The sequence below is a fragment of the Scyliorhinus torazame genome, chromosome 10 (assembly GCF_047496885.1).
Source record: "Scyliorhinus torazame isolate Kashiwa2021f chromosome 10, sScyTor2.1, whole genome shotgun sequence".
NCBI lineage: Eukaryota > Metazoa > Chordata > Chondrichthyes > Carcharhiniformes > Scyliorhinidae > Scyliorhinus > Scyliorhinus torazame.
Genome location: NC_092716.1, coordinates 126,309,765 through 126,327,094, shown reverse-complemented (window position 1 = coordinate 126,327,094; position 17,330 = coordinate 126,309,765). Strand labels below are relative to the sequence as shown.

At 43.1% G+C, this 17,330-nt stretch overlaps 1 protein-coding gene across 1 annotated transcript in view; it reads right to left on the bottom strand.

Moving 5' to 3' along the window:
- Positions 1–17,330, bottom strand: part of LOC140430248 (uncharacterized) — a 132,688-nt gene that overhangs the window by 100,874 nt on the left and 14,484 nt on the right. Inside the window, exons 5-7 of the mRNA XM_072517675.1 lie at positions 16,444–16,537; positions 14,088–14,488; positions 12,797–12,927 (exon numbers count right to left, since the gene is read on the bottom strand). Of these exons, the coding sequence (XP_072373776.1) occupies positions 12,797–12,927; positions 14,088–14,488; positions 16,444–16,537 (626 nt within the window). The remainder of the gene's footprint in view (positions 1–12,796; positions 12,928–14,087; positions 14,489–16,443; positions 16,538–17,330) is intronic.

Genomic DNA, 17,330 nt, shown 5'->3' with positions numbered 1-17,330 from the left:
CATCACACGTTATCACAGTGAGAACAGTTCAAAAATCTCTATTGGCCAAAAAAATACTTTCAGGTGGCTTAAGTTTGTAAAAGCTGATATAAAAATACAAGTCTTTCTTTTGTCGGGAAATGTTCTGCTTCCTATGAACTGGAAATTCTAAGCCCATTAATGGAGAAACTATACCAGCCACAGTGACATTGACCAATATAGTGTGTGTAGGACTCTTACTGTGAGTTCCTGAGTGTTTCAGTGAATTGGAACACACCATGCTGATAAGTCAGATATTTTGAGCTCAGCTTAAATACATGAATTCATTGTGAGTTTCAATCTAGACAGAAGGTTGATAAAACAGCAGAGAAATAACAACATAATATTCATCTTCCATCAAACTTCGTATCAATTAAAATAACAAAGCATTTGAAAGTGATTCAATGGGCGGGATTCTCCGCCGGCGGGATTCTCCGTTTTGCCGGTGCCCGGGGGTTTCCCGACGGCGTGGGGCTGCCCCACAATGGGAAACACCATTGACCGGCCGGCTTAACGGAGAATCCCACCGGTTGGTCGAGGCTCAAAAGTGGCGTGGTGGGGCAAAGAATCCAGCCCAATATTTTTCCAAAAATATGAAATGGACCTTGGAAGAACATATCACATTGTTATTACATTGCAGTATGATGGGCTGAGGGAACTCGGGTCTGTAGAGACTCAACCCCACTCCCTCACCATATTCAGGATAGTCGTCCTCCCAGACAGGAGAGTACAAACATTACCCATGGTATTAGTCAAACACCTGTCACCAGAACAGGATCTGTCAATAATTCACATCACCAAATAAAGCAGAGTCCAATTCTACCCCCTACCAACTCCTGGGAGGTGGCTCACTTTACTAATACACATTCACACACAGGGTGTTATGCCACCCTGGACAAGGAAGCGGTAAATTCTAGCTCCACCTGTCCCAGAATCACAATGCATGTGAATGAACCAATATTTCTAAATTACTGAAATCTTTGGCCCTTGGCTGCCCAATGATTAGTCACCAGGTTTGTAAGTTGAAACACAATTACTCCAAAGTTGTGCAGCATAGCTGGATTGGCCATGCTAAATTGCCCCTTAATTTGGAAAAAAGAAACACAATTACTGTGTATTTATGACAAGATTAAATGTGAAATGTGCATCAGATACAGTTGGTTCAATATTAGTAACACAAGACAGACAAACTCAGAGTGGGAGGGGAAAAAATGTCAACAAAAGAGAAAAGAGCCTTTGCTTCAGATGATGGGTCCTTGCAGGCTTTCTCCACAGTAAGCTTGGGAATCACAGTCCTTGTTTTGTAACCTATCCTCACAATTTTCCTAGACAGTGTCCCTATTCCATTAGACTTTACTCTCAGTTTATGGCCTGCCTTCAGGCCTTGTTTTCAGGAACCCCACGCCCACAGGCGTATTGGAGAGAGAGAGAGAGATGGATCTTTTTGGGAGAAACTTCGCAGCAATTTTCTAGAGAGGAATTTGCTGGATCTTTTACCTCTCCTGCCAGAATCAAATGTGAAACTAAAATGGAAACTTGTGGTTCTGTAAAACATTCCAGAGGAATCGTATCCAATCACCACCTGTTACCGGCACAGCACCGCTTTCTGGTCTCATTCATTGGTCACCAGCCAAATCAATCTAACCGACTCCCAGCCAATCTCTGTCATTGGTGCAGGTCCACAATATAAATCTGCACAGCCTTCTAGATTCTTCTATTTGAATTAAAGACATAGGCCACTGCTTTCTTTTGCTTTAATGAAATGGTAGGCTGTCTTAAGGACACATGTCCATAAATCACCCATGGATCAAAAACGTAATAACAATAACAAAAGGGGAAAATAAGGGAATAGGCAGGGAATAAACAAGAAGGACCCTTACATCCCCACCACCCCCCTCAAAAGAATGAAACTTCAAGGCATGGACGTTTCATTATGAGGTATGCAAGACATAAATCACAAACACATTTCCATGCTGAGTATACAAGTTCCCTTCCCAGTCTATACAGTGGTAACTAGTCAGCCCTTAAACACGTGACAAAGCATCCACAATCACATTATCTTTTCTGGGAATGTGTACAATTCTAACATTAAACTGTTGTAATAATAAACGCCAATGGAATAATTTGTGTTCCGCATTTTAAACCTCTCTATAAATGCAAGTGGATTATGGACTTGAAAAGACTGGGGCGGCCAGCAGCGGTTCGTCCTCCAACATGGCCGTAATCTCCCAAACTTTTCTTGGTATTACAAAGAACAATACAGCACAGGAACAGGCCCTTTGGCCCTCCAAGCCTGTACCAGTCATAATACCAACCTTGGACCAAACCCTCAGCACTTCCTTGTGCCGTATTCCTCTGCACCCATCCGATCCATGTATTTGTCAAGATGCATTTTGAACGTCATTAATGTATCTGCTTCCACAACCTCCCCTGTGGACCACAGCGTTTTCACTTGTCTCAGCAATATGTCCAATATGCATTGTATTTCAGTCTCTAACTGAGCCAGGCTGCATGGTTTAAGTCGAGATGGATGTGGTGTTAGTGGTTCAGAATTTCTTATGGCTACATCCTGGGTAACTAGCAGAATTCCTCCTAGTACTGTAGCCACCTAAAATGGCTGATTCCCGATTAATTTGGCCAAAACCCGATTTAAAATGGCTAACCAAAAAGGCTGATGGGAAAAGCAGCCAACAGGACACAAACGGACAGCTGCAGACAGAATAGCGTATTCGGCCCTGGGGAAGTCGGCCCAGATCGATACCTACGACTATTAGCAGCACATCAACACAGACATCTGCAGTTTAATCGGCTATCCCCGGGAACAATTGCAACATATTAGTAATTGAATGCCAGGCCAGACCTCTCGGCGCCTGCAGTGGCCGAAACAAAGACAGGTGAACGACCACCCCCCGATCGAGGAATCGCCCCATTATTGGAGCATATCGAACCCAGTGATTGGGAACAAGTCCAATCACTTGACACCCTGAGGTCAAGGGCCGCCCCGAGAGGCGGGAAGCCCCTGGGCCCTATAAATTGAGGGGCCAAGTTCAGATCTCTCTCTCTCTCCCTTCTTCTCCTGCTCGCAACCTTCGCAAGAACATCGACTAGAAACAGTAAGTCTGACTCCAGCGATCGCTACCCGATAGAGATTCCTAGCCATTGACCCGTATCAGCCTTTTGAATCCCGCAGGCCAGATCCAATTCGATAAACCATTTGTTTCCCTGACCTGGTGGGCCATCCCCAAAAGTTAAGTATTGGCCAGTAGTGGTAGGTTTTGATATAGATAGTAGGATTATTGTGTAAGTATTGATTGCTGTACATAATAAATGACCGTTGATTTCAATCTTACTACATGGTGTGCTGACTTATTAATCATAACTCGAGCTTGAACCACGTGGCGGTATCAGAAAGATACCGGGCGATTCGTGAGCAAAGGTGACATAATCAGAGTGAATAAAACGAAGGCTAAAAAGAGCAACATAATTGGCGACTCCACCGGGACCCGACATAGAAGTGGAAATCCACTCCGGGAGAACCCCAGAAATCTGAATAGAATCCAATTGGAAACAAAAAAAAAAAAAAACCACAAGTGTTCAAGCGGTTCTGGTTAATAATTCACAATTCGGAAATGTGTGTATGCATGCGTGACTAACAGGGTTATAAGGTAAAACTGATAGATTTTGTTGCGTTAAAACTGTCGGAAGTCTGTATTTTCGGAAATTAGCGCAAGCCGTACCCGCATCTACGACACCACCTTAGCCCCCTGTTCCAAATTTGAACGTAGCAAGCAGATAAGAGAGGTGGCCATGCAGGCAATGCAACGCCTCATGAACCCCAAAGAATTTGCGGTCGCACCGATCAGCAGCATTAAAGTGGGACAGTGTCCCCTTTGGGAAACAGAAATTCGGAAATTTCTACAGGGCAAAGGATGGCCCATGTGGAGCGGTTTCTGTAATAATGACGACTCAGGTCCCGGAAGTATAGGGCATACTTGGTGGGAGAACATGAGTGAAATTCATAAGAAAAGCTTAGCAAAAGCGCGCAAGCCGATTGCAATCGTGTCCTGTATGGCACAATTGCGAGGCACAGAGGAGGTCGTCAGGACGCTCCGAAAAGAAATAGAAGGCATCCATCGTATGAGTAAAATCGATGTATGTGAGATGGAAAAAGAGAACCTGGAATTGAAAAGACAGTTAGAAGCCAAGGACGAAGAGGTGGCTGACGCCAAACGGGGTCACCAGTCTTGTCTGGCGCATTTAAGCAGTTTTCAATCCCAGTATGAGAAGGCTTATCAGGACACGCAGCGTGCAGTCCTGGTTAAGAAAGAGACTGAGAAGCAGGTGGAGACGCTACAGAAGCAATGTAGTGATCTCAAGGCAGCCTTGAGAGCGCTCCACGCTGCAACCACGGAACAAAGGCAGAGTACCTTAGACCACGCGAAGTGCCGAAAGCAAATTGCAGACCTGCAATCAATGCTTTCTGTCCAAAAGGGATTCCAAGACACCTTTGGGGAAAGTTTCGAACAGGAAGACGGCCCTGATTGGGAAGAATTGCAGGAGACAGCGCAGAGATATGTTCAGGGAACATGTGCGCAGGGAAAGCCCCAAAGGAGGAAAGCACCCCCACCTCCCACACAGCAGGTAATACAGGCTCCCATGAACCCTTTAACAACCCACCGCACAGCCACATCAGCCGAGGTGGAAGTCTTATATTCCACCCCCCTCACAGTGACCCAGTTACGGGACGCGTGTGCTAAAATCACACCGTTCCTCCCCGCTTCAGTCCCACACCATTTCTTTGCCACCGTCAAACACCAGGCGACCTTGTACGGCCTGGATGAGAAAGAGAAGGTAAAGCTCACGGTCCTCAGCTTAGACCCATCGGTCGCAGCAGCCCTTCCCGACCCACAGAATGTAGGAGGAGGCACCCATGCAGAAATGCATACCGCGATCCTGGATGCGATTGGGTATAACCGGGGCGACCCCGTAGATGGCCTAAATAAGTGCAGACAGAAAAAGTCTGAACACCCCACAGCGTTCGCAGGACGCTTGTGGATTACTTTGAAGCCGTTTTCGGCAACGTAGACCGTGCCCATTTGTCCGCAGACAATATGGCCAAATGGACCCGCACCCTTATCACCCCTGTCACGGAAGCAGGACAGAATGCCTGTAGTAATTATGACCCCTCGGAGGAGGCTCATAATGAGAAGTGGGTGGTCAAAAGATTGTCCCGCGTTTGGGAACAGTCGGCTCACAGTAAACCCGCAGCTAGAACCCCTGAGGAAAAACAAGCCGCCGCAGACGTGCAGGCAGTAAGAACCACTCTTCACAACCCCGTCTGGGTAAACGAGGGAAAGAGCAGCCCCCCAGCAAAACCGCAAGAATGCTACAATTGCGGACAATTGGGACATTTTGCCAAAGAATGCAAGGCCCCTAAAAAGCCACAGAGAGCCCAACAGACAGGCACTCTCAATAAGAAAAAGGCAGAGCCCATACATAGCATTAGCGCCCAGTCCGATCAGACAGACTTGACAGGAACGGACTGACGGTGTACAGGCTCCCCCAGTTGGGTCTGCGATACCCTTTGGGATAGGTTAGGATGACCCGTAGTCGCAGCAAAGGTTAGGGGACAGCCGATCGAGCTTCTCTGGGACACAGGAGGATCCCGCATAACCTTAAATTCCTCCACCCGTGGTAAGGACACGTGGCCCACTGCAGCCACTATCACCCTCAGCGGCTTCACAGGCCACTCACAGCAGGGACACATCACAACCCCTGTACCCATCCAAATCGGAACCATTAATACAAAACACCCCGTAGTGTTAGTCGACCTGCCCCCAACAGCAGAGCACATTTTGGGGATCGACTTCATGAATTCTCACCACCTCTCTTTCGATCCAGTCAACCAGTGTGTCTGGAAGATGGCGAAATCTGCTAGAGCTCCCACAACACTTAATATATGAACAAAATTAGCGCAGTAGGCGAGTTTTGGTTCAATCCCACCACACTCAGCACGGACCGACAGGTTAGGGCAGACCTGTGGCAGGCAAAGGGACGGCTGGTAAATGGGAGGCTTTTAAAAATGTGTTAACCAGGGTTCAGGGTAAGCACATTCGCTTTAGAGTGAAGGGCAAGGCTGGTAGAAGTAGGGAACCCTGGATGACTCGAGATATTGAGACTCTGGTCAAAAAAAAGGAGGCATATGACGTACATAAACAACTGGGATCAAGTGGATCCCTTAAAGAGTATAGAGATTGTCGAAATAGAGTTAAGAGGGAAATCAGGAGGGCAAAAAGGGGACATGAAATTGCTTTGGCAAATAATGCAAAGGAGAATCCAAAGAGCTTCTACAGATACATAAAGGGAAAAAGAGTAACTAGGGACAGAGTAGGGCTTCTTAAGGATCAACAAGGAGCCACAAGAGTTGGGTGAGATCCTGAATGAATATTTCTCATCGGTATTCATGGTGGAGAAAGGCATGGATGTTAGGAAACTAAGGGAAATAAATAGTGATGTCTTGAGAAGTGTGCATATTACAGAGGAGGAGTTGCTGGAAGTCTTAAAGCGCATCAAGGTAGATAAATCCCCGGGACCTGATGAAATGTATCCCAGGATGTTGAGGGAGGCTAGGGAGGAAATTGCGGGTCCCCTAACAGAGATATTTGAATCATCGGCAGCCACAGGTGAGGTGCCTGAAGATTGGAGAGTGGCGAATGTTGTGCCCTTGTTTAAGGGCAGCAGGGAAAAGCCTGGGAACTACAGACCGGTGAGCCTAACGTCTGTAGTAGGTATGTTGCTGGAAGGTATTCTGAGAGACAGGATCTACAAGCATTTAGAGAGGCAAGGACTGATTCGGGGCAGTCAGCATGGCTTTGTGCGTGGAAAATCATGTCTCACAAATTTGATTGAGTTTTTTGAGGGGGTGACCAAGAAGGTCGATGAGGGCAGTGCAGTAGACGTTGTCTACATGGACTTTAGCAAAGCCTTTGACAAGGTACCGCATGGTAGGTTGTTGCAGAAGGTTAAAGCTCACGGGATCCAGGGTGAGGTTGCCAATTGGATTCAAAATTGGCTGGACGACAGAAAACGTCTGGTGGTTGTAGAGGGTTGTTTTTCAAACTGGAGGCCTGTGACCAGTGGTGTGCCTCAGGGATCGGTGCTGGGTCCACTGTTATTTGTGATTTATATTAATGATTTGGATGAGAATTTAGGAGGCATGGTTAGTAAGTTTGCAGATGACACCAAGATTGGTGGCACAGTGGATAGTGAAGAAGGTTATCTAGGATTGCAACGGGATCTTGATCAATTAGGCCAGTGGGCCGACGAATGGCAGATGGAGTTTAATTTAGATAAATGTGAGGTGATGCATTTTGGCAGATCGAATCAGGCCAGGACCTACTCAGTTAATGGTATGACGTTGGGGAGAGTTATAGAACAAAGCGATCTAGTACAGGTTCATAGCTCCTTGAAGGTGAAGTCGCAGGTGGACAGGGTGGTGAAGAAGGCATTCGGCATGCTTGGTTTCATTGGTCAGAACATTGATTACAGGAGTTGGGACGTCTTGTTCAAGTTGTACAATACATTGGTACGGCCACACTTGGAATACTGTGTGCAGTTCTGGTCATCCTATTATAGAAAGGATATTATTAAACTGGAAAGAGTGCAGAAAAGATTTACTAGGGCGTTACCGGGACTTGATGGTTTGAGTTATAAGGAGAGGCTGGATAGACTGGGACTTTTTTCCCTGGAGCGTAGGCGGCTTAGGGGTGATCTTATAGAGGTCTATAAAATAATGAGGGGCATAGATAAGGTAGTCAACATCTTTTCCCAAAGGTAGGGGAGTCTAGGGCATAGGTTTAAGGTGAGAGGGGAGAGATTCAGAAGGGCCCAGAGGGGCAATTTCTTCACTCAGAGGGTAGTGAGTGTCTGGAATGTGCTGCCAGAGGTAGTAGTAGAGGCGGGTACAATTGTGTCTTTTAAAAAGCATTTAGATAGTTACATGGGTAAGATGGGTATAGAGGGTTATGGGCCACGTGCGTGCGACTGGGACTAGCTTAATGGTAAAAACTGGGCGGCATGGACTGGTTGGGCCGAAGGGCCTGTTTCCATGCTGTAAACGTCTATGATTCTATGATTCCGACTCTTCATCACCATCACTGCTATTAGATTTGGACTCCTCTCTTTTTCTGGTCACCTTCAGTCTTAAGAGTTCTCAGAATTGGTTCTCTATTAGATTTTATCTTCGACAAATCTCTATGAGGAATCATTCCTGTAGAGATAATTTCATCAGTATCAGCCGAATCAGGTCCACTCCCATTGTCATTTGATATGTGATCAAATTCTGCCAACATTTCCTTCTTTCAATCACTTACTGCCCAATGAGTTTACCTAACTCCGACATGCAACTCATGTGTTATCTGCAGTACCTCCCTCGGACTCTCTAATTGCTGGTGAAGCTACAACCTTCACTCTGCCAAATCATTCCTCAAAAGTCTACTCCTTCCGCTGGGAATTCCTTAAACACTGACAACTGAAGTAAAAAAACTCACCACTATTTTTAGAATTCCCCCTGTACCAAAAAGGGTCAATAAGACATTCCAAATGGTGAACAGGGATTCTCACTCCCTGACATTGGATTGACATGAACTTAAACAGAATATGTCCAAAAGCTGGTAACATTTGCAATCTTCAACAGCATTCAAGATACTAGGTGGGTGTTATTCAGGTCAATCTATATTTTCAAGTTATCCCCTGGTATAACCCATATCTTCATAGAAGAATTTTATCTACTTACCACTTAGTAGCATCTATCCTGGGTTCCGCATTGCTAAGTAAGTAAAGTAGACTTTGTAATAACCACTGTTTCAGGTTAAAACTTTAAGTTATTTTATTATTATATTTTGTCTTTTAAAAGATGCAATCACTGTCTTTACAGAAAAGTAAAAAGATCTTGCTTCTGGATTCTCCTGGTTAGTTGAAATGGCCTTCAGGTCTACCTTGACAATCTCTCTTCTGTAACGTTTGATCTTCCTCAGATGGATTCGCTGTTCCACTCGGTTTCTGTGTTCTATCCGTCCCATGTGCCGAGCTATGAGAGCTGACTCTGCTGGTTGTCCCCTTTTTTAGGGGTTATATTCCCCTTCTAGCAGTTATTAAGTTGATATGATATCGTAAAGTAACTTTATTTTGCACTTAATTGTACAAGGTACCTTTCATCTGAATTATTTCTAACACGACTATGTATTCATATTGAGCATGACTTCAGCTCATCGAACTCTGATTATATTGGTTCCCTTGTGATGTTCAAAAGTGCTTTGATCCCAGAGGGATGTTATATCTGGTTCCTATCACTTTTAAAGTTGCTTTATTACCAAATAGTGTCCTTAGCTCAGAACTCTGACTCCAATTTGGGGCTAACGTGTGTTCCCGTGGACACGTTGTCTCCAGCTTCCCATATTCACCTGGTGTCAGCAGAATTTCACACCTAAACATTTGTCACCCAATTCAACTGAAGATCCTAGCAATTCTTTGTTCGCTGTTTACTGAAATATTTAACTTCAAAGAAGGTGCAAAATATTGCTTTTTTCCATATAACTAAAAGTTCAATCTGCTGTGACTTAAAAGACATGCATCAGTTTTACAGCTTGAATAGTCACAAGCTGTTTTCTTAATGCCTGTTTGATAAAGGCTATCTGCATTTCAAAACCTTCTTTTGCAGCTACTGTTAACCCTTTGGGGGATTTTCCCCTACATGTTCTCATGTACCCTTCTGTCAAGTATTGCCAGACTTCCATGTTTCAAATGACATATTTTCCCAAATTTACTTTTACACCCGTCTTGGCATTCGAAACATAACTATATCTTTTGGTCAATTATCCCCCCATCCAATTGTACTGACTAACATATATCCCCGATCTTTGTCATTTGTATGTACATGTTGTGATTTTAAATTGTGCACCGAAATCAATTGTAAATTCATCCATATCTCAGACCAGTGTCGAGAGACTAATTTTTCGTTCTTTCCTCAAGTCCAATCACCGTGAACCATAGCTGTAGCTGCTCATGAAGGTAACGCAATGGCTACATCCGTGTGTTCCACTACCTCCAAAGCATTTTACTTCCTTCGGGTAGCAGCACCGTAGAAGCTTCCTCATGTCCCTTAGAAACAGCACCCAACTCAGTCTATTAGTAACCAAAAAGGTCTTTTGTCCATCACTGGCTGTCTAGTGTCCCATTTTTCCGTCATCCAAATTGCTTTCCGTTTCTCATTGGAATGGTAAATTATGATATCATGTACTATCCACTGATTTCCTTGCTTCAACAATTTAAAAGGTTCAATCGATCCTGCTTCTATTCCTGACTCTTATTGATGTCTAACATTATTCTGAACCATGAACGTCTGCCAGCCCTGGTTTACTTTCTGCTAAGTTTCCTTCAAATCCCTTTCTTCCATTATCATTTCCCTTACAACATGAAGTGTTTGCCATTAGAACATTTGCAACATAATAAGCCAACAGTAGTCGCAAAACCACCCCTAGGACATCGGTAGGCACATCTAGTACATTCAACTTTTCGGGGTACAACCCTATTGAATCCTCTTTCGTCACATCAAACCATCACTTTTTCTTCTTCCAAATAAATTCTCCCTATTGTTAAATACACAGTCAAAAAAAAAGTCTTATCTTAACACGTTGCTCATTACCTAACCACACAAATAGTTTGTGTGTTACAACTTTACATATTTTCAGCAGTTATCACAATTTCAACACTAAAAGATAAAGTACAATATCGACAAATCCCTTTGTGGCTCTATCCAAGTGCTTTATGAGCCAGCATTTGGGACCAATAGTTATTACATCCAAAATATGGCGTGTTAACAACATCAATATTATTCATGATGTTGCGTGTAGTTAAATCAAGAAAACACACTAAACTACCATTATTATACTTTGTTTATTTATCCCATGTTTACCCCCTCTATTAAAACATTCACACAGTTTAGAAAATTCCTCACCCTTGGTGATTGCTGATCAAGTTCTTGAACGGCACACATACCCCCATTATCATACATACATAACAGTCCCTAACAATTTACATGATATTTCTTCCTTAGTAACTATTATAGCTCTCCAATGCAATATTGTTTGCTGCATTGGTTACAAATTTCCCGCCATGGCATCATGCTGCAAACATTTTAAACTATTGTCATTTAGCATGTGGGGGTCCCTCGTCATCGCTGCTGTCTGCCGAGACCCTTAATAACGCCACCGCGTAGTATGTGCCCCGTGGAGACCGCAGATCATCCATCAGCTGATGGCCAGGACACATCTCCAGTCAGAGATGTGTGACCAAAGGTTTCACTGCTCAGTAATAATTTGATATTTTGAATTGTTTCTAACCCATAAAGTTTTCCTCCGGGCACTGTCATTTAATTCTCTCAAATATGTAGCCAATTGTATCATTTTTCATTCTTTCCGTTGAGTAATTTTATTGTAACATTTGCAACATAAGTTTTGACTTAATTTAAAAATTCCCAATTTTCAGAGCAATGCGGCGACTATTACTCCTACTTATGGTTTTGTTTTGTAACGCATTTCCTATCTTAACTTGCCCTTTCTCGGGGTCCCATTGAGTATCATTAGTTTTCCCCGAATACTGTCTAAAAATCTTTAATTTATCTGATAAGTTTAGTACGTAGCCCAGGCTGCTTGTAAGTCCTCCCCACATTTTAACCCATCTAGCCTACTCCTAGTCGTAGCTTTTTCCCTTTCTTCTTCAAACTTGATCCTTATTTTTCTCTGGAGTGTAGTCCTCTTTCTTCGTCCAAACAAGTATGTCTATTTTTTTTTCCACCTGAAAAATCAAATGAACAGGTCAGGGGTGGAGAGGACCCTATTCTTTAATTTGTACTTTCTATTTTTGTTTGGATACTCCAGAAGTGCCCTCTCCAGGACTTCTGGATTTCCTTTGCCATCAGTGTTTTCCTTTTTTGTTTTTGACTGGTTTGTTTTCCTTGTCATTTATGTACATCATACAATTAAGGCCTGTTAAGCCTCCTCCTTCTGTCATTGCACCCCTGAGTGAGATTCGAAGAATCTCAAACTCCACCTCTTTTGCTCGCTCAGTGATCCAATCTGGTTGAAACCCTACGCTGATACATTTCGGGTATTGCTACTGCTTTTACTTCAATTTCTTTATTTTTTTATTATGACCAGATCTTTATGAAAGTTAAGTTCCGAACATGACATTTAAACGTTATCATCTGTCCCGTCAATGCTGCTAACTGGTTTTAATTCACTGTCTTCCCACCAATTGGGTCATGTGTTTTAGTTGTGATACAATTTCTTTTGCTCCAGACACCATGCTTCTCTAATTCAACTGTATGTTTACTCAGATTCTGAACGATCTTGTCTTTATATTTTACAACTTCACGGATTATTTTTTCCTGCAGTTTTAGTTGGTAGCTTCACCCACGCTTCCTCTCCTACTTGATAATTTCCAGATTCACTTGGGTCCCCTTCTCCCTGGGAGACAGAGGTTTCGAGGTTACTATTAAGATCAAATACTATACTCTCAATGTCTTTATCCCAGCCTTTATCATTCTGATTCCTTATTATCCAATCCTTTACTTTTCTTACAGACCTCTCAGCCATTACATTACTCTCTGGCGCATATTTTACGGCTCAATTGATTGTTATTCCTCTGTCAGCACAAAAGTTAATAACAGTATTATTTCTAAAGTGCGACACATTGTCCGTCCGGATTGATTCTGGTCTACCTTTTGAGGTCATCATTTCTGCCAATAACTTTTTGGTAGTGGCTTCATTTGCTTTGCTGGTTGCTCTGAGGTCAATTTCTCCCGTGCAGCTATCAGCTTTGACTAGAAAATACAGATGACCTTTGCTGCTTCTAGGAAAAAGAGATCCTGCATAATCTAATTACCATTCTTGCATTGGTTCTCAGTTTTTATGCTCCCATATGTTTTATTCCCTCTCTGTTCTCCACAGGCCATACATCTTTCTTATTTTCTCCTTACTGCCGTTAAGTGTTGTCTCCAATAGGCTATTTTAATTCCTAACTTTTTCAACTCCCTTGCGACACAACATGACCTCCATGCCCTGTGGCTTCATGTATTTGTTTAATTACCATTTGAAGGTCGGCCGCTGTGTTCCCAAGAGTCCCCAAGATTATCGTTCTAAGTCTGGCTAATTCATCCACTTCCTGATTCCCCTTTCACAGTTCCCCGGTTCCTTTTGTGTGTGTTTTTTGATGAATAGTCTAGATTTCCATATCTGCTAAAACTTTGTCTATCTCTTCCCAGTTCTTTCTGTTCCAGTATTTTATTTCTACCATTTGTCCAACCGTTTAGTTTCCAAAACTTCAATTCTTTCTCCAATCCTTGCTGCACGAAAAAGCTGTCGGTTACTACGGTTACTTCCTGCAGCCTTCTCTGCTGACACACCTTTAACCCTTGCAATACTCCCTCTATCTCGGCTGTCTGCGCTGACCCAATGATTATTCCCTGTTTCTCCACTACTTTCTTTCCTGAATTTTAAAAAAATGAATGCCCATCTGGCTTGTTCTTCATCCTCCTTGACTTTACTACCATCAGTATATAACACCCAAGCATTTACCAACTCTGTTTCTCTAACTGGTTCATTAAGTTTCTGTCCCTTTTTAATGTTACGAATAAACATTAAGTCAGGGTTTCGAAGAATGGTTTCCCATCTTTCTCATTGAGCTGTATTCGCGCCTTGCTGGCAAATCTGTCTCATGGATAGCTCTTCTAATTCCAAAAATTCAGGTGTGACATAAATTTTCTTACTGACCGACAAGTTTTCTATTTCTGCTATTCTTTTTGTTATAGCTGCCAGACATTTCTCGATGTCTGAAAATTTCTTTTCAGCTCTCAACTAGTTTCCTGTCAGATGTTTGATAGGTGTCTGATTGCTATGATTAGCAAGCACCATACCATATCCATTTTTATACAGATCTAATTTAAATCATCCTCTTCTTGTCTCCCAACTAATGGTCCCGATGTTGCAACTGCTGTCTTTAACTGATCTAACCCTGCCTGGGCCTCGCTGGTCCAAATAAAATCCCCTCTAAACGTTTCATAAATGGGTTTAGCATAAGGACTAAAGTCCTTCACTACTGGCCTTAAATATCCCAATATTCCCATTATTTTTTGAACCCCTTTTCTCAAAACAGGCGCAGTAATTACAGCTATCTTCTCCCTTATTTCAATACTGGCTTCCCGACCTTCCTTCGATGCTGAATAACATAAATAGTCGACTTCGCTTCTCCCAATTTGACATTTCTTCAGTTCTATTTTAAACCCTGCTTCACTAAGTGTCTTAATAATCCTGGCCACTCTTTCCACATGTTTTTGCTGATCGTCATCTCCAATGAATACATCATCGATATATACTAAAGCCAAATCGTCTTTAATCAGTCCCCTGACTATTGCCTGAAAGTGATTCAGAGAATTAACATATCCCTGTGGCAGTCTACAATACACGTAATGCTTAGTGCTGAAGGTGAATGCTATTTTCTCCCTGCTTTCTGGGTCTAATGGAACACTCCAGAATCCATTCGCCAAATCTATACCAGTTAAATAGGTTTTTCCCGCTACTTGTTCTAAGGTAGTTTGTGGATTTATCAAATATCTCTTATCCTTTTTTGTGACTTTATTTAGAGCTTTGTAATTTGTTACCATGCTAAATGTACCATTTGGTTTACTTGCTACTTGAATGGACTATTTGGCGAGGCATATGTGACCTCTTGAATGATCCCCTGCTCCTCTAATTCCTTGATTGTTATCTCCAGCTCGCCCTTGGCTCCTCGGGTCAAAGGGCACTGTTTTTATGGCCTATGCTGTCCTCCTTGAATCGTGTGTTGGAACCGCTTGCTAATTAAACCTGTGTCATTCTTTCCTATCGATACGTTTGCTTCCATTATTACTTCTTCCATCTTCTTCCAAGCCTCACCATTTAAAATAATTTTTTATTTTTGTTTCCTTATTTCCTCTGTGTTATCAATTGATTTTAATATCCTTATTTTTCCTGCATCTATTTTTATTAAATGTTTTCCTGTCATCAGATTCTCATTTCCTGATACTGCAAGTAATTCTCCTAATCTAATTTCTCATCTAATATCCTTATTCTCTAATGCTCCTTCTACTATGTATTCTTTTCCTGTGAGATTTCCAGCTCCTTCCCTTGTCATTGATACCTCAGCCCCTGTGTCCACTATAAATCTCTCTCCCCCGTATTCTACTTCTAATTCCCCCTTTTCATTTTCTGTTGTTTGATTTTGGATAGCCTGTTTAAGGGGAGAAGCCAAATCCGTTCAATTTATACCGGGGCCTCCTCTGCCTCTTCCTCGGAATCCCCCTCTCGAGCGTCCCAAACACCACTCTGGTGGTTGATATCTACCTTGCTCAATCCTCCCCTGACCAGCTGCTCTTCTTCTCCTATCCTCAATGAATCTGTCTCTTTCCTCCCGACTGAGGGCTAGGAATTGTTCTCTTGATAAATAATTTAGATTTTGTGGTGGGGGTGGTCCTTGTGACCGCAGATTATATCTGTGTTGTGGCATTGCTAGTTGGGCTAGATTTTGTCCCTTTCTGTCGGGTATCTGTCGGTTCGGCGGTCTGGTCTGAGCATTTTGTGTTGAAACATTCTCTTGGGCAGATGCTGCTCTTCTTTGTTCCCCTTTTATTTGTTTATCTTTAAATGCTTTCCCTGCCAAATCAAATTTGACCAGTTCTCTTCCTATTTCTTTTCTGGGGGTTGTTAGCAGTATTGTTGAGAAGCTATTCCCTCCTGGAATCTTGGGTTCTAATTCCCTCAGGAATCTGACTACATCGGCCCCCTCTTCCTTATTAACCTCATATATCTGGTCGACATATGTTGTGAGGTGTTCCCCTGCATATGCTCCTCTGTCATTTCTTTCATTAATTTAGCTCTCTCATTTCCCAAATCTAATTAATTTATTAAATCTGAGACTTCGCCTGTAACTATTTCTCCCACCGTATATGTAAATCAATCAATTTGGTGGATTCTCCTGATGCCCCATTTTCTTCGCTAACTGTTTTAGCCTCTATGAATACTCAATTCTACTCTCCCCATCTTTCTTTGGGCCTGCTGTCTTCATTACTGCTGCTATTTTATATGGTACCGTACCTCCCTGTCCTTCTTCTGGGCCTGGGGTAAATGACTGAACTACTTTCTCACTTCTGGGGCACAATGTTCTTAAAGGGGCACTTCTATCTGGTTCCCTATAGTCTGAGACATTTATTTGTCGTTGTACCGGTTCTTCTTCAAGTTAGGGGGTAACATGTTGTACAAAATCTTCCATCGGTTCTATGTATTCATCGGATATTGCAATTGGTACTTGGCTATCCCATGGAGCGAAACTTACCCCATCTATGGAGTAGGTGCATTTATTTGGGGTCTTGGGAGATTCTGTATCCTTTCTTGTAGTCTTAATGCTGCTATTATCTGGCCTTGTGTTTCTGTCAAAGAACAAAGAAATGTACAGCACAGGAACAGGCCCTTCGGCACTCCAAGCCTGTGCCGACCATGCTGCCCGACTAAACTACAATCTTCTACACTTCCTGGGTCCGTATCCCTCTATTCCCATCCTATTCATGTATTTGTCAAGATGCCCCTTAAATGTCACTATCGTCCCTGCTTCCACCACCTCCTGCGGTAGCGAGTTCCAGGCACCCACTACCCTCTGCGTAAAAAACTTGCCTCGTACATCTACTCTAAACCTTGCCCCTCTCACCTTAAACCTATGCCCCCTAGTAATTGACCCCTCTACCCTGGGGAAAAGCCTCTGACTATCCACTCTGTCTCTGCCCCTCATAATTTTGTGTACCTCTATCAGGTCTCCCCTCAACCTCCTTCGTTCCAGTGAGAACAAACCGAGTTTATTCAACCGCTCCTCATAGCTAATGCCCTCCATACCAGGCAACATTCTGGTAAATCTCTTCTGCACCCTCTCTAAAGCCTCCACATCCTTCTGGTAGTGTGGCGACCAGAATTGAACACTATACTCCAAGTGTGGCCTAACTAAGATTCTATACAGCTGCAACATGACTTGCCAATTCTTATAATCAATGCCCCGGCCAATGAAGGCAAGCATGCCGTATGCCTTCTTGACTACCTTCTCCACCTGTGTTGCCCCTTTCAATGACCTGTGGACCTGTACTCCTAGATCTCTTTGACTTTCAATACTCTTGAGGGTTCTACCATTCACTGTATATTCCCTACCTGCATTAGACCTTCAAAAATGCATTACCT